The following is a 22103-nucleotide window of genomic DNA, read 5'->3' as shown; positions in this document are numbered from 1 at the left end:
ATTTTGATTTTACATGCCTCTTGTTGGGAGCAGTGAAGCTATCTTCAAACAATGGGAACAGTTTCACACCATACGAAGGGCAAGAGAAGGTATCACTAACAAGGCTTAAAAGTCACAACAAAAATCACCTGAAATTACTTTTATATCTATAAGAACACCAGAGCTTATGACTAATGTACTGCCTTCTACTGCCGGAAATATCACCTAGTGGGAAACTGCATGTCACTGGCAATTCTACAATAGAAAACTCCTATATAGACTTTTCTGCTTTAGTCTTCTATGATAAGCTTGATCCAGTGAAGCTGCTCTATAGTTTCAAGTGTCAGAGTCCAGACTGAGATGGATTAGTGGGCAGACTGAAGGTGAAGTAGCCAAATTTATCACATGGATGGTGCTACCACATCAGTGAAATTGCACCTAAGATCTCCCAGTCCTTGAACTGTCTCAAGACTGGTTAAAAAAGCATTTGATATGACAACAAATATTTCATACTATTTCCATCAGCCTGAGGTTCACGGACCACACAAAGCCAGTGTCTGCAGTGATCTCCTGCAGAGTGACAAGACTAAAAAACAGTTCTCTGCTAGTTGACAGATAAGAAAGGGAGGTAGAGAAGGAAAAGCTGATGAGGAGAAACAGAGGGAAAGGAGTACACACTGGAAATCCGTTTCCTAGGATGCGCATATTGGGCAATCTTGGGAATTCTCCCTTTTCCAGGCAATACTATGTACCAGAAGTAATTTATAATGCAGATTCTTTTGAGGATGTTACCTCTCAAGCCTGTTCTTCAAGGAACACCACATCAGACAGGGAGGAAGCATCTTCGCTGGGCAGAGCTTAAACTCCTTGTAGGCTGACCCGTTAAAAATCTTTTTATTTCTGTATTTTGAACATACTGTCTTTCCCTCAGTTTCTCCACATAGCAGAAGGAAACAGAAGGCAGCTTACAGGTACACCTGTATTATTTAAATGCTGCATTATATAAATGCTTCAGCTTGCAGCAAGGAACTGGGCAGAAAAAATTTTATGGAAGGATGCTAGCACAACCAGCCAAGGACTAGGCTTGTGGAGGGAGGAATATTTCATACTGTCTACATGAGAAACAGAAGTGAAAAAGACAGCTAAAACATAAAAGCATGACTTTGTAATAGAGCTGATGGACTTGGCCTTGCTTTCTTCAGAGATACTTGGCCTTGCCTAAACAGCTCCCTCTGACCGCAGAGCAAGAGCTGCTAACAATCTCCTGCTAGGTGCAAACAAGCAAGCCACCTTCTTGCAAGATGTGTTGACACAGAATTTGTGGTTTCTTCACAATGTGTAAGACATTCTTGCAAGCTAATACACACAAAATGCTTCCCACACGCAGGAAAAGAGGCTAAATAAGGACAGGAGAACTCAATACTTGTATGCCAGTACTGCATGAGAATGATGAACTGAGGAACCAACAGACTGGTTTCTCTCCCCAGTGACAAAGTTGGCTGTCTCGTACTTAATGCTAAGCTGCTGAACAATGGCACAGAAAGGGCAGGTTTCCCACTGCTCATGAGGAATGAAATCTTTGCTGAGAGCACAGAAGCCACATTCTTTAGCAAATTAGATGCATCAGCTAGGATTTGGCAAAACCTCCTGAATGCACTCTTAACCACTTACCGGGGCTGTCTTTCAAGAGGTATTACACAACTGCAGACCACTAAAAGGCTAAAAGCCATGAACTGTGGCAAACAAGGATGAGTGACAAGGAGCCACCAAAGACCGGACAATTTTCTTTTTTTTTTTGCTTTTCTTCTGAAAAGTATTATTTGGACCAAAGTGGGAACATTAATTGGTATTTACCGATGTTCTCCTCAAGCAAAAGAGTTGGCCTGTACTCCTGCATGATACAGCAGAGAATTTTCTCTTTCTGGCAGTGCCCAGCCTCCCATAAGATATCTGTATGTTTTAGCTCCTCTTCCTGCATCCTTTTTCCTCTTCTTCCGCGTCTGGCAGCTTCCAGAGCAGCACAGATAGCTGTGGACAACTTCAACTGAGGCACTTCTAGGTTTCTGAAATGAAGATGTCAGTGCATGTAAGCTTGAATTAGCTGCAAGATGGCGCTTTAGCTCTGAGATGGGCACCATCACTTCTGACACACAACTTCCACACCCCACACCAGGACCCAGGCGGAGCACTGCCATGGCAGAAACCTTCAGATTTTTTTCCCTTGCAGCACTTGGTGTTGTCAGCTCACCCAAAGTACAGCGAATGCCATTAGCAAGTGCCCTCCCCTTCCTTAGCAACTGGTTATCCTGCTGCACTCTTGGCTCTCAGGATGGGCTCGGTAGGAGGGAAGGCAGCAGTTTGCCCCATTCTCCTCCCTGCTCCCAGCCTGGCCTCAGCTGTGCCAATACTCAGCCTTGGGAAGGCAGTAGCCTGCTCCTGCCCAGCCTGTAAACAAGACAGGAGCTGGTGCAGGAAATAAAGGGGGATTCTCACAGCACCAGGTGCTGCAAATACTTCTTCCCTCTCCAGCAAAACAGCCTCTGGGGGAATGCACACCCCGTGGTTATTTTCTCTGATTTCTCCCCCAGTCAGCGTTCCTTCTTTTGTTTACTTGAAAGCAGAGCTATGGGCAGAGAGAAGGAGCCACCTACATGGCAGGCTGAAAAATGGGAAAAAAAGAACAAGATGCAACTTGTTTTTAAGGTAAGCACAACCTGTTAATAGTTTGAAATAGGCTTTTTAATTACAGGATACCCTGGAAGCTCTGAACACTGACTGATCAATCCTTCAAAACTGTTTTGCTTGCTCTAAGTTCCTTTACAGGCAGAGATGTGTGGTGGGGAGCAACATGCACACGGGAGCACAGCACAGCCATCCCCGGCTCTGCCACAGCAAAGGGAGCACAGGAGAGGTATTGCTTAGAAAGGAGGTAATTCTGGTCCAAAGAATCTCTATCTGCAAAGCGAATCTGTCCTTCAAATACTGATAAAATAATTACAACTTTGCTTGGAATACAAGCTCAGTTCATACAGATCTCTACTGTGAGATGGAAAAAGATGTATATAAACAGAGAGCCAGAGTTAATTTTAAATCCAGTTCCCAGTTTTCTTCACAAAGGTTGGGAAAGTCAAAAAGAGTGTACGTATACCTACAATGGAGAACAAGTTCCAGACTACCAGGGAACAGGTTTTCCTAGCAAAGGAGTTTACTAACAGCTTGTTTCTCACCTATCATCGTCAAAAGGCAGTTTCAAATGTTTGATAGACAAGAAAGTTGCCCACTAGTTAGGGAGAAGCTGTGGCCTGAAGGCAGCCTGGGCAATTCCTTACAGCCAGTGCAGCAAGGCATCAGTTATCTAAAGCACACAGCAATATGCCTAATGATGACTAATTGCTCCTTTATTTATAAATGGATCGTTAAAAATAATTGGGAAAAAAAAGACACTTTCAGTGATTCTTCTGTGGGGAAAATGGTAGGACTGAGTTCATTCTGGGCCAAAACGCAACAGTAAAGACAAGCAGAAGGCCACTGTGAAACAGCCCCTTACTCAAGGAGCAGCTGCACAACACAGTGTGGGTTTGCTGCTGCTCATGGTTGATTTGTCTGAAAGATATTGCCCTCCAGAGCTGCCCACTGCACTGGAAATGGGTGGACAGCTGTAAAGCATCTCCTGTCTTTCAGCAAAGCCTCTTCTGTTCCAAATTCAGTGACACAGCTTGTGCGACTGCCATGAGCAGAGAGGGAAAGCCAGCCACCAACCTCTGCACAGGTATCTTCCTCGTGCTTCTGAGAAGGAGATAAACTGAAAACCTCTCTAGACCTGGATTTGTACTGTTAAATCTTGGCTAGGGCCTGGTGATGAGTTCATTACTAGGTTAACTGCAGTGTCTAATAAGTCCACTGCACACAGAAATGGGTGCACAGCTACTTGCTGGTGGCAGGCGAAGCAATTTATAAACATCTCTTTGTGCAGAGCAATTACTTCACCCATGTCCTCACCACAGACAGCAGCCTGAAACCAATGTGATTAGTTTCTGTGAGGCGTCTTTCCTAAAAGGTCTCTGTGATGTCTTAGAAATACGAACATGACTACAGCGACTTTTCTGAGAAAGAGGTTTAGGCTTGCACGGAGGAGAACGAGGAGTAGACAAGAGTAGACAGCATAGCCTTAGCCGTCCACTTGGGTGGCATGAGAACAGATGACACTGAAGCAAGAGTAAGGAAAACCACCAGCCTCATGTTATCTTGCCATGTTACTGTAATATTTGTAATTTGAAATGTCTTCCATTAAGTTTCATTTTTTAGAGTCAAGAGTGGATGAGAGAATCAAAACCTTACTTTAAAAAGCATTCTTCTGTCCCATATAGGTAAAGAAGAGTTAGGAAAACAAGAATCGTAACGGAGAAGGGCTTTTGATGTTCCAGGGGTCACCAGAATACTGAATTCCTGTCACTGTACCGTATTGAAAGCATCTGCCATTTCATGCTAATTAGATATGCCCATGCTTAGAGGACAGCAGACTGGCCCACGGAACAGCGTGGTATAAATATCCCTGGATATTCAGTGGTGCTGTGTTGTCAGCTCATGACAGATCCAGCCGTAAAAGCGTGTGGAAAGAACACGATGTTACATCATTGTGTATTGACAGTAAGAGTATACATAATGAAGAAGAAGAGTGAGAGGTCCGTGAACAGTAAGAAATGGATCATGGCTAGTACTGCTGAAAGCAGTTGGAATGGGTTACAAGGCTGGAAAATGAAAAGTGATGATGACAACCTGCCTAGTAAGGGAAAAATGGGAAAAAAAAAAAAAACAACAGAAGGTGTAGCTCTGTATGTAAAAATAATGTTGCTACGGGCTATAGATATTTCCAAATCACCATGTTTTGATATTACTGCTGTAACTAATAAAACTTGCAAAGTGTTGGTTGACGTACGTTGTATCATCAGACTAACAGGCGTATGTAAATAACAGAGCAAACTGCTTTGTGCCACAATCTAGATCATGCAGAAAAAGGAAGTATGCTATTGTGGATACTTCAAAATAGAGGACACTAAACATACTCCTTGTGCAATCAGTAATACACATTTTCAGCTTCTAAAGGTAACGTAAGACAATTTCTTTAAGGACAAGAATGACTCTAAGTCTCTGAATCTTACAGAAACTAGACCAGAAGCAAATCACACAATGTATTTTAACAAGTCTTGAAAAAGTGATGACATTTCCAAGAATTGGAAGTTGCCATTACAACTGTGATATTTCAGACAAGGAAAAGACAAGTTATTGTGACATGTCCCCAGCAAAAGGATGGATTTCAGTTCTCTGTCAGCGATGACTCAGAGGATAAAGCAGGAATACCCGTCAGCATGGTTTCAGGAAAGTAGGTTTCACCAAAGACAGCTATGGTTTTCTCATGGTAGAATTACTGGTTCGGTTGGGACAAGAGAACAGTGCTTTTATCCTTTGATTTTGCAAGGCATAGACTAGAGAAAAACATTAGGAATAAGGAATGAACAAAGCATGTATTAGGTTAGAAAGCACACATACATACAGATCACAAGAGATAGCTAATGAGGAAATATCAGCTAACCAGAGTTCTTTTTAGCTGTGTGTTGTGGAGATCGATCTTAGCCAAGTGCTGCTAACATTTGGTTCCAGTGACTGATGTTATTCTGACCTCTTCCCTAGAAAACGGGCAGCTGATACTAGAAAGGTAAGCACTGGAAGGCCCCGCTAGTATTTACAAATCACCTAGTGAGATTCCATCCAAGTTAATTTCCATTACCCTTCTGTCCTTAAAAGTCTATGGGAGATTGACTTCTGGGGAACAAATTTTTGCACCAAAGGCAGTCAGTGCATTTGAACTCCAGTGCAAACCTTTTGTGGAAAACAATGGTTACAAGTCAAACACAGCACAGACAGGCATTCACTATGTCTCTATAGAAAGTTCACCAAGCAATCCTCGAAGTGTCAGTCATTATTTCCACTCTATCCTATTTCCCCTAAAATCTAGTAAGACAGTTGTGTTTCTGCTACACTTTCATGTCGTGAATACAAATCGTTAGACTTTCTTCTTTACTTTTAGCTTTCCCTGAAAGTAAAGAACCTCAACAGTCTCTTTTTCTCACTGTCCCAAAGATAGCCTTCAAAGAGTGTAAAACCTTGCACTACTCCAGGGCGAAGCACACCTTTCCACTTGGAAAGGACAAAGACAATTACATTTTGGAAATGTTCTCTGGACAGACATCTCCCTTTATCCTTTGCATACAAAAACAGACTGAGCAGATGATGCATCTTCAATTTGCGACTAAAACAAAAGACAGAAAAGAGAACTTGAAGGTAGTTCTTCCAGTATGGTGTCAATTCTCCTCTTCATTCACACCCCTCTAATTTCAAACAATGTAACCAGTGGTTTCAATAGGAACTATAATTGCAGCATCCTCACAGCCTCATGCAGGCAAAGAGTGGCAGTCTAGTTTTATTTTTCTTACACCCACAGAGAATTCTGTTTTGTTTCGACCTCTCATTACTCTCCCTCCCTCACTTGGCTCCGAACATCAAATTCTCTCTCAGCCATTCAACGTCTATTCCATTTGGCTGCTTTTTTCTTACCATTATGCATACATATTGAACAGCTGGAACCAAGAACAGGCACAATTAATGATTCTGAATTTTTCCAAAGAAAACGTCTTTGCTTTTCCCCTATTTGAAATTATTTTTGGTTTAAAAATAAAGGGGGGGAAAAAAAAAAGAAGGAAGAACTGCCTCCCATTAAACCTTACACACATCTTCAAAAACTAAGTGGAACATTTTGGGTTAAAGCTTCTACTTTTTAAAGTTGTTTCATGGTTGCTTTTATTCCTTAAATCACATAAGAACTCCTAAAGGGCCCCTGTTGCATCTCGGTGCCAAACCAATTTCTTTTATTACTGCACAGGAACCAGAACAGCAGAAGACCTCTACCCCTCAAATACCTTACAAGTTACCAGCCCTAGGGAAAAATTGTGTTTGATGCTTTAGCCTATAGCCACAGCAAAGGGAGAGCAACAGCAGTATCCATGAGAAGGATGAGGCTAAGAGGCATTAAATGGCACATCCTCACACACTAATAAACACTCTTAGGGCAGATCAGGGTATCTGGGGCAAGGCTAAGAGCAGGGATTTCCAAGTAAAAACCTGACCAAGTGGAGAAAAATTGGGCATGAGGGGATGCCGGTAGCAGGATAGAGTCTTGCTGAATGTAGATCTGATCATGGATTTTATACTCAGTCCTGCAGGAGTGGCCTGCACTACCTTCTGCCTCATGCTGGAAAAAATCCCCTACTTCAAAACCCAAAGCAGGGTCCGTTCTGTGGAAAAACAGAAAAACGCCTCAGCCAGCGCTTCCTTGAAGAGAACAAGCTGTGGGACAAAATGAAGGCTATCACGTTGCAGGGTGTGTGCTTCTTTCACGTCAGTGCAGAGGGGCTTGCAGGCACAGTGCCAGTCCTGGTCTGCGCAGCGAAGCAAAAGACCACTGTGTCTGACAGGAATAGCTTCAACGCTGACACTGCAGAAAGCCTTTTGCTAGACACTGGTTTTTGCTGCTGTCACTGACACCGAGCTAAGTGCTCTCCTTTCTTCACAAGAGCACTTGACCTAGCAAGCCCAAGACACCAGCCCTGAGCACCAGCCACTCACCAACACGTTTGTGGGGCAGCTGTGGCCTACTGACCTCCACACAGTGTCCAAAAGGCCTCAACAGACCAAATAGTGTCTTCTCTAAAGTACGCTAAGTGACTGAAGTCATGAGTGCGTTCTGCTCATTAACAACACAGCGGCCAAAATGGACACAGGTTAAATGAATGTACGTGGTGCACACACACACACACAGCTAGCTATACTTGGGTGACACAGCAGTACACACAAAATAAGACCAGGTGCGGTCTTTTGTACATGCCTGATTCTCCCTAAGTCACGTTCTGGGTCTTGTTCAGCAGTCACCTGACAGAAACATATGGTCACTGCTAGTCATGTAATACAATAGCTAGAGCTCTCCTTCCCTTTAGATAGCATTTGTTAAATCCTCATGATTATTTAAAACAAACGCACACGCATTTTTACAATTCTGTGTCAAAGGCCAAAACAACAATGCAGGTAGAAACCTTCATTGAAAGGTCCATTTCCCTTACAGTCAGAAATGTGTTGCAAACTGAAGAGTGCAATCTCCTTATTTTCCGCAGATGATCCGGCAACTCTGACTGTCTGCATCCTGCAGTAAGTATTAGAATCAGATAATCTGCATCAGCCTGGGTTCAACTCAGCAATATCAACAGATCGTTTTACCACCTTCGCAAAAACAATCCATTTCCACCAAGCACACTTCACAATAATAAAGCTTTCCAATCTTCCACAGAAAAATGCTTTTTGGGGAAGCAGAAAGAGAAGGAATGAAAAAATACATTACATATAGAAATCTATTCTTTTAGCCTTCCTCACAAAACAAAATCCCTTCTGGGTAGGCAGGTGAGTTTTGTATAATAAAATATAGCTTTGCCTTAGATTTTTTCTTTGTAAGATACAGAAATGTCTTAATATCTGGTCTTGGTTTTGGAAGAATGTCTAGGTTTAAACAAATGTCTAGTTTTTCTTATATTATAAAAGGAACTGAGTGAGATTAGATATATGAAATCTTGACTTCCTGTTCATACAGGACAACTGCAGAGAGATAATAACATGAACTTCTCAACTTAGGAAATGCAGGAGATGACATTAACTCTTTCACATAGGCAGTTTTTCCTCTCGGTTTTTTGATAGGTGTTTGATGTCAACAGATGAAACCAAAACTTTAAACATTTGACAGCCTGACCAAACATTGCACGCCTCTCAATTACAACCTGACAAACCTGTATCTCTGATTGCAGTCTGAATTTTAGGTCATTATCACAGTATTGCTCTAGATAAAGTCTTCACGAAAGGAAGCAGCTTTAGACTGGCAATTTCTAATGCAGTAGGCAAGCAGAACTAAAACACAAATACTTTGAGCTGTCACCATACAGGCTGAATCATAAACAGGAGGCAGATGAACATTTCTTTTTGTTTTGCAATTCACTTTAAATAATATGTAATGGACTCTGACCTGGCAAACCTCCTGCTCTGCCTATTGGTAGAGCTCCAAACTCCATAGGCTGCAGAAATCACAATTTTTTTTGGATTTTTACATGCATCACCGTTATCCATGCTCAGAAGGAAGCACTCCTTGCAGGTAACATGGAAACAGCTTATGTGGTAAAACACTGTTACACAAAACTACCAACCAACAACTCTATCTTGTACTATTATATCAGAAATCTTGATGTGTTTTGGTGGCAAAGCTTCCATGAAAGCATCACCTACTTTGTAAACTCATTATTATCTTTAATTATTTTTAAATCCCTTATAACAGCATTCTGAAGATTTATTCTCAAGCCTCTCCATTACACCACTGTGCAAACGTTTACAGAGCCTACTCAAGTAAGAATACTCAGCTGAGCAAGGTGGTGACAGGGCTGTTTGTCATTACTACAACCAATACTCAAACCAGTTACTGATTAATTCCAAAGTATTCTCCAAGCCTGGCATCTGCCACACCAGAGGTTAGCATGGAATACAAGTAAGACTGATGCCAAGTCATTCAAGCCAACACAGTTTTAGCCTCTTGCTGAAAGTGAATCAGAAGACTCTGCAGATTCCCAATGTTATAATATTTAAGACCGCTAAAGACGTCTTGAAAGTCCTGGAATAAACCATCTCATTGTAGCCATGGTTCAAGCACCACTAAAACCATTCAGTTATGTTTACTTTTCCCAATGGAAACCAAAGATATTCAGCACTCAGTCCCTGAGCCAAAATGTCAAAAGTGTTCACCCCAAGAGCATGAGCCAATCACTCCATCTTTCTGTTATAATGCTAATTACACTGTGGAAATTAAGCCATACAGAGGTTTGGGATCTAAAAGCATCAAGTCTTATATTATGAGAAAATGAAACAAACTCTCCAAGGAGCAATAGCTTCAGAACCAAAGCTTTACAGAGCGGCCCTATGCACTCATCAGCAGAACAGGGAAGATGCTGGTTCAGAAAAACAGTCATTTGACAACATATCTTAAACATAATGCAACATAATTTCAGTTATTTCATAAAACGATCAAGCTCCAATATCACATGAAAAATCCAAAAAGCATCTGCAATGACATTCCATACTTTCCAGGAAAAAAAAAAAAAAAAAAAAAAAGAGTAGGAGGAGACCACACAAAGAGTTATTAAATCTCTTTCTGGTTGCCTGCATATTGCATAATCACGCTTACCTGACCAAGGGAAGGAAGTGTTGCATATGCCATGGGCTGGTTCATCATTCCTTTCTGCTTCATGATGAGCATGCGTTTCTGTTCCTCACTCAGGTGTGCCATCTGAGCTTGCATCTGTGGCTGCTGGGACTGCTGCTGCTGTATGTATGGCATCATAGGGTTCTTGCTGGGATTTGCCATTGGTGGGGTCATCCTCTGGGTCAGCTCAGCATTGAAGTGGGTCAGAGGTTTGGTGTTGCCATAAGAAAGCATATTAGGCTGTTTGCTTAAAGAGTTTGTGCCCAGGTTATTTGGCTGCTGATTGATCATATTCATGTGATTCTGAGGGAGGTAGTTATTCATTGTGGTCTTCTGTGGATTGTTTGCCATAGGAGGCACTATTGGGTTTTGGTTGTTAAAGGCTTGGGGATACATCATTGGACTATTTGGTTTCTCTGCACTGAAAGGCCCTCCATATGGACTAGACGGAGGGCCCACAGGCGACCAGCTTGAGGCTTGATTTGGATGCTGCTGCTGCTTCTGCTGCATGAGCTTAGCTCTTTGCTGCTGCTGTGCGGCCATTTGCTTGAGCTGTTCAGCTGGAGACAAGTCAGCAGTTGGTAGATTCACCGGTCCAGGCCCTGATCCTGCCACAGTTGCTGCTGCTGGGTTCATAAGATAGCCATTTCCAGATCGTGTCTGAGTTTGGCCTGGAGTATGGGCCTGGTTGGGAGTCTGAGGCGACTGAACAACGCAGTTTGCTGGTGAGCCTGCAGGGATTGGAGCTGGTGGAGCACTGGATACAGAAGTCACACTAGAGGCTGTGGAAACATTTGAGAATGGAGGACCAGAGGAAGACGGCCTCACCTGGGGAGATCCTAATGGAACATGAGCAAATGGGGAATGAGATGGATCGCTTTTGACGCTTGCGCTCTCTTGAGTCTCTGCAGCAGGCCTCGTAAGGTCTGGCTCCTTCTTCTCTTCAAAGTCTTCATTGAACAAATCTTGTATGTCATCTTCCGGAACGGTGTTTGCTAGTTCATCTATTAGCTCCTGCCACTCTTGATCGTTCAGATTGATGTCTGAGAAGAGTTTGTTCTGATTTGAAAGGGATGTGTCTGAAGTGTCTATGCAGGTAGGATCGTCCAAAGGCTCTTGCTTTAGTTCCTTGTTCTGCAGGACACTAAAACCATCGTCTAACTCACTGCACCCATTAACAGGGAGCTTTATCTCTGAAAGCCCTCCGTTTTTACCCAAGTCCTCTAGCCCACTACCGTGAGTTCCACTGTTCTGCAGGGGCAAGGATGCTTTCATGTCAAGCTGGTGAAGAGGAGAAACAGCAGGCAAAGGCAAGTTATTGGGCAAGCTGTTGATTGCCTCGATGCCTGGTACATCCTTCCGTATCCGCTTGCTGGTTGGAGAAAAGCTGCCATCGCAAACTCCATTCTGCTGCTCTCCATTGAGAGGTGATCGTGCGCCTTCCAACTTCCTTTTTACAGTCTCTTGAAGCTTAAGGGAAAACAAGAGAAAAAAAAAAACAACATTGACCATTTGCAGAGACAAAGTTCTGATGAGCCTTGTGACAGACACTTGTTACCAAGCTGCCTAGTGACAGTAGGTTTTAAGAAACGATTAGGAAGCTTCCTTGATTTCATTCCTATGCCTTGATCAATAGGTCTAAAGACATCTAAAAATAGGTCTAAGACGGTCTAAAACAAACAAACTCTTCAAAACAACTTCAAAACAACTGCAAAAAAATCAAAACACCCACTCCCCTGAATAGGAGAGCACAGGTCCACAGTTCCAGAAGCAGTTCTGTAAAACTTGCCTGTACTCTCCAGACTACCTGAATTTTACAGAACAAACTGAATATTCCAACTTGCTGATGCCTAATGCAGCAATGAAACTTATGTTTTCACAAAATACTAAGCAGTATCTTCTGATAGCATGACTCCTTTAAGGAGTCTTCCGTTCCATTTTCAAAAACTGAATCACTAAAATTTACTATTTATTCTGAAAAACATTTTTAAGTTTCTCCAAGTTTTTGAAAAAATATCTGCAATGCAACTGATTGACTATTTGTATTGAAATGTGCTGTTGACAAACAAAAAAAAAATCTGAAAAAATTAATTAATGTAGCTTAATTTGAATAGCATTCTGTTCTTTGGCTGCAAAAACTGCAAAACATATTAAGAATCAGTCTTAAATGAAGAAAAAAACATAACCACCCCAAAACATAGCATGTGTTTTGCACAATGCTAACCCAATCAAATCACACACAAAAAAAGAAAAGGAAATATTGTATGTGGTAGGGCTAACATAAAAGACAAATAACTAACAGGAATGATAACAGGAAAAGTCCAGGAAAGTAACCAAAATAGCTATGAGAATATTATAAAGAATAACTTATTCATATAAGTTTTATTTTACATTAAAAAAAAGAAGAGTATGCAGTGTTACAGTGTACAATCCCCTCCTACCACAATCAAACAAGTTCTCTGCGCTGTGTATCAGGCTAAAAAAAGCAGCCTTCTTTAACTCCTGCAAAAACAATAGTGGGGAGGGGAGGAAACAGAGAGATCACAGCTCTAGAGAACTCCTTCAGGACACACTTGCATCCTTGATACTAGAACAATAGAAGATCACAAAAAAAAAAAAAAAAAATCAAATTTTTAAAGTACTTTTACTGATATGAAAATCTCAGCCACTCGGCTCCCATCCCTGCCCTAAACTTGAAGTCCTCAACCTTGTTTCTTCCCACTGGGCAGACCCCATTTAGTTCTCCCATCCCAGAGAGCAGGCTCCCCTTTCATCCCAAGTGCAAAGCAAAGCAAGCAAACAAACTCATCTCTCATCCCCGCTCAGAGGGAGCAGCTCAGAGAGAGCAGCCTTTCCCCCAGCCCCGTGCAGGACATTGAGGGCACTGCACAGGGCACAGCTGCACACGAGTGGAACACTTCGTGGCTCTCACCCGCTGCCTCTCCGCCCTAAAATCCTGCATTAAGCTGAACATCACTGTATTTATCTGGTGTCACTATGGCTAGAGGCTTCCAGTGAGCCTGTTTTCCCTTTGTCCTGAGACCATGTTAGCAAAATACTGAGTTGCAGTAAGAACAGCCATACCGAAGGGCCTCTGGCATGCTTCTAGTGATGAAGAGAAGGCCATGTAAGAAAGACAAACCTTCATTTGTCTGAATACCAAGTCAGAGAGTAGTAAGAGCGATCATCGTCTGAGAAGTAAAACAAAACTGATTCCATACATTTCAGAGCACTTTGCAGGCATCCCTTATGGAACAGGGGTTCCAAATGTGAAATGTGATACCATTTCACATTTTACATTTTACATCTTTTAGTAATTTATCCTGAATCCATCACCTTATTTGTACATGAATGTTTACCAAGAGAATCAAAACTATCCACAGGCAAATAACCAACCCTAAAAATACCAGCTCCTAAAGATGTAGTCGTGCTGTAAAACTTGGATGTCCCCCTGTACAAATATACAAGGACTTCAGTTAAAGTAAAGCAGGGCCAGTATATAAATATTAATATCTTTGTTTATTATATATTACAACAAAAAGATTTAAGATGGAAACTATTTTCCATCAAATATCAGCTGTACAAAGATCTTGCCTTGTTGCAAACAAAAAAAACCCCAAACACCCCAAAGCCTATTCTAAGTCTCTAGCTCCAAATTATTCTCCTTCAGACATTTTTGGGTGTGGGGGGCTAAGAGTCAATAGAACACTCTATTCTCTTTACTTTGTTCGTTTGCTCAATAAACAACTGTAGGTGGAAAGAAACATAACACAAAGGTTTATTGGAAAGGAACCTGCTGCATACAAACTTCATGGGTGGCAAAGCATCGTAGCACCAGTATTTGGGAGGGCACTGGGGCCACAAAAATAGATGCATCTTTTTTAGGTATGACACATAAATATTAATTTACTTCAGTGCAAGTAGTTGTTCTCATATCCTGATCTAGTTCTCAGTCACCATGTAAACTAGTGGATTGCTTGAGTGTCATGCACTGACCACAGACAGGCCAGCAGCTTACTGCATTAGGATTGCACAGTGACTTGGAATAGAACTCCAGCACCTCACCTTCCCTCTGTAAAAACAAAGCCTGAAGTCAAATATTCTCCTGCAAAGTGCCTTCCACTTCCTTCTAAGAAGTAGTGCCTAGCTTGTGCACGTGATTTACAGTGTGCTTCGTGAAGACATTAGCCTCAAGTAGAGATTTATATCTTCGAGCAGAAAACCCTTGATGCATAAAATAAAACAAAAATAAAATCCTTGCCAGGTTCATAGGCTTTTACCTTTATTTACGCAAAATATTTGGCCGATGGAATTGCATTTCAAAGCAGAAAACAGGGTGAAGCAGGACTTGCTGTTATTTACATGCCTTTGGAGAAACTCTTGTCGCCGAGCAGGAAAAGGTCAAACTTTAGTGGGCTGACTTCTTAAAGGACTCAACTGGGGGGCAGAGGAGGACGGGAGCTGTGCACGCCAACACACAGCCGCACGAGGACCCGGCCCAGCTGATCTGAACTGCCCTGAGATGTTCAGCAGGGCTGCTCGGACATGCCGCAGCACACCCGACACATAAACAACAGAGCACCGAGGCTGTCGGCAGGGCTTTCATCTGCCGGGAGAAGCTGCTTCACTTCATCCCACCAGCAGCAATTCATTTTTCAAAAGAAATTAGACCAAGGTGCTGTTGTTATAGCAACAGTCAGAGCCACTTACCCGGCCCCATCCCCCCTGCTTATGCTGACTTCAGCGGGCAGCTATTTCAATTATGTATGGGGAGTGACCAGGACGGCGGCTGCTTAGTTCTTTTATTGCTCTTTCAAAAATTTAAAAGAAGAAGAAAAAGGCACAGGCTAAATCCTCTTCCTGCCTGTGGAAGCGGAGCACCTCTCACACTGCCTAACACAGCTCTGCTTCCAGCTGATGGCCAGATGACACGACAGCCTGCAGACACGAGGGCTCACAGCCTGCAGACACGCTGCAGCAAGTTCACTCCCCAGCTTTTTGCACGGTGCCCAAATGCTCGGCACATGTCACAGTGGTTGTGTCAAGTGGCACTGCTCAACATGACTGGACCTGACAGATCACCTAAACAAAGGTGCAACAGGCATAACAACCTCATCTGAGATCAACAGGGAATAATTACTATCGCCACCGATTCAGCTCCACCATTTGAAAGGATTCCACATCTCTTGGAAATCCGCGTCCTTGCTGGACTGCCTCAGGGACAGCCATTAACAGGCCAACAGTGCAAAAAGACAACACGGACCACATCTTGTGACCAGTTTATGAGGTCTTTCAGCACCACAGCAGCCTCACACTGCACAGGTGTCACACAGAGATGAGGTGAGAGCAAGAAAGGTGTTCAGAAACAAGAACTGAGATCAGACAAGTGGTCAGGCAAAGCCCAGGGACAGGAGGCTGCTTCCAACAGGTGAAAATACTTTGTGCATCAAACTACCTGAACTTCCTTACACTGCTGCACACAGAATCACAGAATTGTAGGGGTTGGAAGGGACCTCCAGAGATCATCGAGTCCAACCCCCCACACACAGCACCAATGCCTGCGTACTTACAGGATGAAGCCTGACACAGCAAATTGATCAGGATTGTAACTGCTCACTTAAAGCACACACCACACTCCTCCGTGCTGGGCCTATGTGCCCAGTTCTTAAAGACTCATAGAATCATTAAGGTTGGAAAAAGACTTCTAAGATCACCTAGTCCAATTATCAGCCAATCCCCACCATGCTCATTAACCATGTCCCTCAGTACCACATCTCCGTGTTTCTTGAACACCTCCAGGGACGGCGACTTCACCATCTCCCTAGGCAGCCTGCGTGAGTGCCTGACCACTCTTTCTGATAACTTGTTTTTCCTACTATCTAACCAGAACCTTCCTTGGCACAACTGGAGGCCGTTACTTCTCATCCTGTCGCTGTTACTCAGGAGAAGAGGTCAATCCCCACTTTGCTACAACCTCTTTTCATGCAGTTGTAGAGAGCGATAAGATCTCCCCTGAGCCTCCTCTTCTCTGGACTCAACAGTGCCAGTTCCCTCAGCTGCTCCTCATAAGATCTGTGCTCCAGACCTTTCACCAGCTTTGTTGCCCTGCAGGCCACTGAAGCATCTCAGATACACAGGAAACTCCCATTGTGCAATCTGTTTGAAGCTGGTAAAAGTCTTGTTCTGCCAATCTCCCCCCAGTAACCTCTGCAGGTTCACTGAATAACCTCTGCTGAAAGAATGAGGTTAAATTGCTGCCTGTTATCCGAGCAGCTCAGGTCTGCTGGAGACTACCATCAGCCTTGTTTTTGCAAGCAGCTATCTGAAGAACAAACTACTTGTGTTAACAGCAAGGAGTAAAACAAGCTCAGGGCGTCAGGCAAGCCTGAAGGAGCTAGCAGTAAGGAAAATGATCAGTTTAGCTGGGTCCATTGGACAGGAGGAGTTAGTGTTTTGAGCAGCAGCTGGATGCAGAGCTAGCAGCGTGTAGATCCTCTCAGAAGCTGCCTGCCCAGCCAGCAGCAGGATCATGCTGTGAGGTCAAGTGAAGCCCAGGAAAGAACAGCAGTAAAAAAGGCACTGCAAGAGGGCAAAGCGGTGGCAGCACCAGTGAAGTCAAAGCAGGCAAACGCTGTGACCACCTGAAGGATGTGCTTCTCTCAGCACTGCCTGAGGAGGGAAAGGGACATTCCTATAGAGCTGGGAGAGAGGTCTACCTCTTCCCCAGGACTCAACTCTGCACTGCAGATATATCCTCCTTGCAAAACAAAGTTTTGTGTTTCCACTGCTCACGTTGTGGGATAAAAGAGGACTTCTAGCTCTATACATATTAATTACAGCAAAACAGAGAAGATAAGCATCTTTTCCAGTGTTTACTGCACTCTTTCAAACCACCCATCCTACTGCCTCAAGAAACATTTGTTGCTGTAGGAATTAACAGGATGGAGAACGCCTCACTGATGAAGTATGCAAGACTGGAGAATATATACAATAAGCAGTGGAGAAATATATACAAAAAAATTTGAGCAGCAAAGTTGGTATCGTGTACACTTACAAACGCTCGGGAAAAAAAACTGTGATCTTTCTTGCAGACTTTTGTGTACATATCTTATATATCAATTCCAGTTTGCCTTGAAAATATTTTCCATTCTAATTCCTGCCTCTCCCTCTATGAATGCAGAGTCTCTAAATGGCATGCTTTGAGGAGATTTGGAGCACAGGGTCCCTGGGGAAGCTGTTGAGTAAAACATGGGCAATGGATGCAATTAATTTCCTCAATACAAAATCATTGGCAAGTTTAACTGGACTTCACAGCACAAATTATTTCATGGATGAGATGCTGTCATCACTGCCACGCAGCCGGAGTGCATGATCTACATGGCTCGCTCCTCCTCAAGCCCATCCAATTTAATCCTGCTTTAGTCCAGTCGGATAAGCACAGGCGAAGCTGTAACCTCATCACGCATGGAGTGCCAGCACTCCTCTGTTTGTGCAAAAGTCTTAATGAGGGTGCTAAGAGCCTGAGTGCTACACTCCTTAGCTGGCAGAGCCTGCTCCTGCCTCGCACAGCACAGCTGAGCCACACTCTCCCTGTGACTGCCCTTGCAGACGGCAGGAGCTACGTTCTCAAGGCGTGTTATGAGGTATTAGCCAGGCAGGCTCTAATTGACTTGTCTGGGAGCTGTGCTGATAAATCTTCACCCTTCGAAAACATACCCAATCTGCTTTGTATCTTCACAGGAGAAAAATGATGATAAAAAGCAGACACTGCAAAGCATTAAAGCAACACAGATCTGAAGAACTGCAGATTAGGGTACAAAATAAATGCATGGAGATCATACTTTAAGCTAAGAAGCAACAAAGCACCCCAACCAGCATTGTTGCATACGTTTGGTTTTGTACCACAGCTACTCATTCACTATTCACTAGTTCTTTAAACTACTACGTGACACTAGAAATTGTCTCCTGGGGAAATCTCGCTCCAAACCATCCTGGGATGGGCACAAGTCCTGGCAAGCTGTGAGGTGTACTTGTGCCAGCCCACAGGCATTTGGGAGAGGAAAGTTCTGGTGCTCTGCAAAGAAGCAGCCACTCTCTGACCCAGCCTCTGCTTCCCTTTGCCATTACAGCACTGGTAGGATACGAGCTCTGATCGTGACCTGAGAATAACACACAAAAAAACCCTTAAAAAAAAAAAATAAATAAAAGACAAAACTTAATTGAAAATTCTAGCATATAAAAGGCATCGGAAAAATCCAAAATGAATGTATTTTTCCCCCCTTCCTCCAAACAGTTCCCTCATCAGTGCAATCAGCTTGAGCCATCTCTAGGAAAGAAGAGCAGCACTAGAACTGCTTGTTTGCCTTGCCTTTGCATATCTATTTAAAAGACTGCACGCAGCAGCAGTTTTGTAAGACTCCCTCACAAACCTGTGTGGTCTTACATAGCCCAGTCACGCAATGCGCTTAAGGCCTCAGCTCCTCTTAAGTTCACTGTGTGCTAAGGGTCCAGTTAGTGAGACTATTTCTTCTGCACCAATACTTTTTCAGAGAGGGATGCTAAGCCTCATGAAACAAATATTGACAGTCTCTTTTGCTTTCAATAGAGGTTATAGCCAGCCATGTTAAAAACGTTGCAGGACCCTTGAAAATTTGGGACAGCAGAGCCAAAGGATTGTCCCAGATGCCCTTGACGTGTCCTGGATTACTCTGAGCACGGTTTGAGAGCTGTTTGCCACAGGCTAAAGGCCAGGCAGTAGTGAATAGTAGTTCTGCCCTAAGTGTGGCCAAGCAAACCATATAAACTTTATTTCTTCACTGCCTCAAAGCCTTCACTTCAAGCTGACCTTGAGTCCCACACAGGCAAATAACAACAACTAATGGAAAAGTACTCGCCTGGTCTCCCAGATCCCAGTGATTACAGTCACAGGCTCCCAAGGCTAGATCTACTCTGTGGAGTGAGCTGCAAATGTGCCATTTAACTCTACTGAAGAAGCGTAAAGAGGAAGAAACGAGATTTTAAATTGAGGTTCTGATTCAGCAAACTAGTTAAGCATGTGCTTTACCTTCTGCACCCTATGCAACCTAAAATATAAAGAATGATTTATGCAACCAATGGCTTCATCTGAAGCCCTTGCTCAGCCCTCACTTTCATTATTTCCTCCATAGCAGCCACTTCCACCTGAGCATAAGCCTCTCCCTTGTTCCCATTGCCAGTCTGAAAAATGCATCCATGGCGTACCTGATTTGCATATGTGCACTGACTTCATGCTTCCTTGAAGCCAGATCCTAACAAGGACGTATTCCCTTGCAATATGGCTAATCTTTTCACTCCCTGCAAGTATCTGGAGTGCCTAGGGACGACAGCAGCTGTGGGAAACCTGGCCAAGCAGTACAGCATGCGCTCCTGGCAGTTGTGTCCTTCCAGTGGGCAACGTGGACCATTTTCTCCCAGTGCTCCCCTTCAGTTTCCTTAACAGTACAAATGCACGTCTGCATGCGTGTCCAGTGTCAGGGAACGGTCTGTGAGATGGGAAAAGATGGTCTTCCAGCAGTCATCTGGCCTAAAGCTCTGTTTCCTGTTGATGACTGAAGGACATCAAGAAAAAAGGTGCCTGTGTTTAATCTGACAGAAGGGGAAGAGCCCAGGGATGGCTATAACTTGCCACATGATGTTGAACACCTCAGCAATGATTAGTCTTGTGAACACGTCCCATATTTGCTGTTTTGCCCTTCTCCTAAAGCTGTTATGTTTGCAGGTGCCTCATTACCAGAATATCTTGTCACCAAACATTTTTGGAAAAAACATCACCTGTTACTAAGGCGAAACCACATCTTTCCATCTTAAGCCACACAGGGACCTCTATGCATAAAGGTGCTCAGCTCTGCTCAGAGCTTGCCTGACAGTGTCTCCAAGTAGAGCAGTAGCAGCCTGTCTGCAGGGAAATTCCCCGAGTTCCTAACTGTTCTGAGTCTGAACTTGTAGAAATGGGAAGAAAAGCTAGAAAAACTCCTGAAGAGATATAATGCCTCAACATGCCTCCTTATAAACCTAAACGACAACCAAGAGAGGTGGTCAGTGCCGTGCTAAACAGGACAAATTCCCAGCTCTTCATGGCTACACACCAACATATCGACAGATACTTTAATCTGTTTTGAAAGCAGCCCTCCAAGGCAAGGAGCTGCAACTCATAATGCTATGTATGTCTGTACATGCCCACTGTACACAACATCCCCCTTTCACCCCCCCAAAATTTGCTGGCCAAAAAAATAAAAAAGAAAGAAAATCCTTATGTTTTACACACGTGTATACATGCACACACAGCTGCTGCCATGATATTCACATGGGGTTTTGTCTCAACTATTTCTGCATACTAAGTATATATCCAAACTGCATTTAGATTTTGAGTCCTGTTCACCTCTGAGAGCTTGGTGCCTTGAACAGTGTCAGATAAGCACACAAAGACAAAAGAGCATTTTCTATTGTTAGGTGCTCTAGGTAAACAAGAGCTAAGGCTCAGCCACTGGGAACACTACAGTTCCTTACTAAACCCCTTAGAGATATGAAGCACGAGACATTATAGTTTGCTGTTAGGTAAGCCATAGAAGCGCACCATAAACCAGCTGTGCACTCATGTAATGGGCTTCAGCTGATCTTATTTTCCTTCTTAAAAGACTTTTAATTCCCACCTTTTTCTTCCATTGTAGCAGTGATGAGCCAGCCAGTATGGAGGCACTTGCAATCTTTCAGTCTGCAGATAAAGTGCTCTTGTGCTACTACCAGACCTATGTGGATTTGGATCTCAGAGAACAGAAGTGGGCTAAATCTAAAACAGAAAAATATTTCTACGTCAAAAGAAATACAAACCGTCACTTAGCACGTAAATGGTGTCTTGTCATTCAGATTAAAACATAAATTAAATCTCTGCATCTCCCTTTGGAAAACCTGAAGTTGTATATGAATTGAATTCCAGTCTCCTAAATCCTGTGCCCACCCAATGGGAATATAAAATATCTTATACCTCCTCAGATCAATAAGCACTTTTGCTTCTTTTCTTATTCACAAATCAAACAAACAAATGAAAACTAGGACAGAAAGTGCCAACAAACTCCTGCAGGTAACTAATGGTAAGAAAGTTGCAGGCAAGAACAAATTGATTCATTCCAGTCTTATGGACAAGATTCATATCCCCAGTATCAGGCTGAGACAGGAACAGCACAGATCATGCTTTAGAAGTTCTTTTTCACTGACCTTAAAGGCAGCCTTCGTAACTAGCTCAAAGAGTGGTACCAGGGCATCCACCACAGTCAGACGCCCGCACTGTATCCTCCCGAAGCCACCAACATTATTTGCCCAGTCACAATTAGGGCACTAATTACATGCTACTGCTATTGACATCTCTGTTTAACTAAGATCTCCGTCTGTGTGGGTGAAGTCCTTTCCCCACTTTCACTTCCAGAGGCTTCAGTTTTGATTCACTTAAGCCTAAAACAAAACTTGAAATCTTCATAATTTGGGCTACAATTATGGAATTGTATGCGCAGGGCCAGGGGAAAGAAGGATGCGTAGCTCCAAGTTCTCAGTTATTTGTACACCTAATCACTTCTGGACAATTTAAAAGAGGCAAGGGTAAGGGTAGAGGCCTTGAGTTCAAATTGGAGATAAATAGTGGCATTATAACCACAATGGTTTAAGCACAGTCTAAGCAAAGTCTGGAGAGAAAGAAAAACTGTGTTTAATTAGACACATAGATAGCAGGGAAATACAGACAAGCTTTGGAATA

The 22103-nt window shown here is 43.2% G+C and overlaps 1 protein-coding gene across 4 annotated transcripts in view; it reads right to left on the bottom strand.

Moving 5' to 3' along the window:
* Positions 1-22103, bottom strand: part of MAML3 (mastermind like transcriptional coactivator 3) — a 201691-nt gene that overhangs the window by 64668 nt on the left and 114920 nt on the right. For all 4 annotated transcript variants that reach the window (XM_090138646.1, XM_031588809.2, XM_090138645.1 and 1 more), the window contains exon 2: positions 10304-11791. In XM_090138646.1, coding sequence (XP_089994772.1) covers positions 10304-11791 — 1488 coding nt within the window. The remainder of the gene's footprint in view (positions 1-10303; positions 11792-22103) is intronic.

Source organism: Phasianus colchicus, chromosome 4 (genome assembly GCF_987193195.1).
Source record: "Phasianus colchicus chromosome 4, bPhaCol1.hap1.1, whole genome shotgun sequence".
Classification (NCBI taxonomy): Eukaryota; Metazoa; Chordata; class Aves; order Galliformes; family Phasianidae; genus Phasianus; species Phasianus colchicus.
This window is presented reverse-complemented; position numbering and strand designations above follow the sequence as displayed.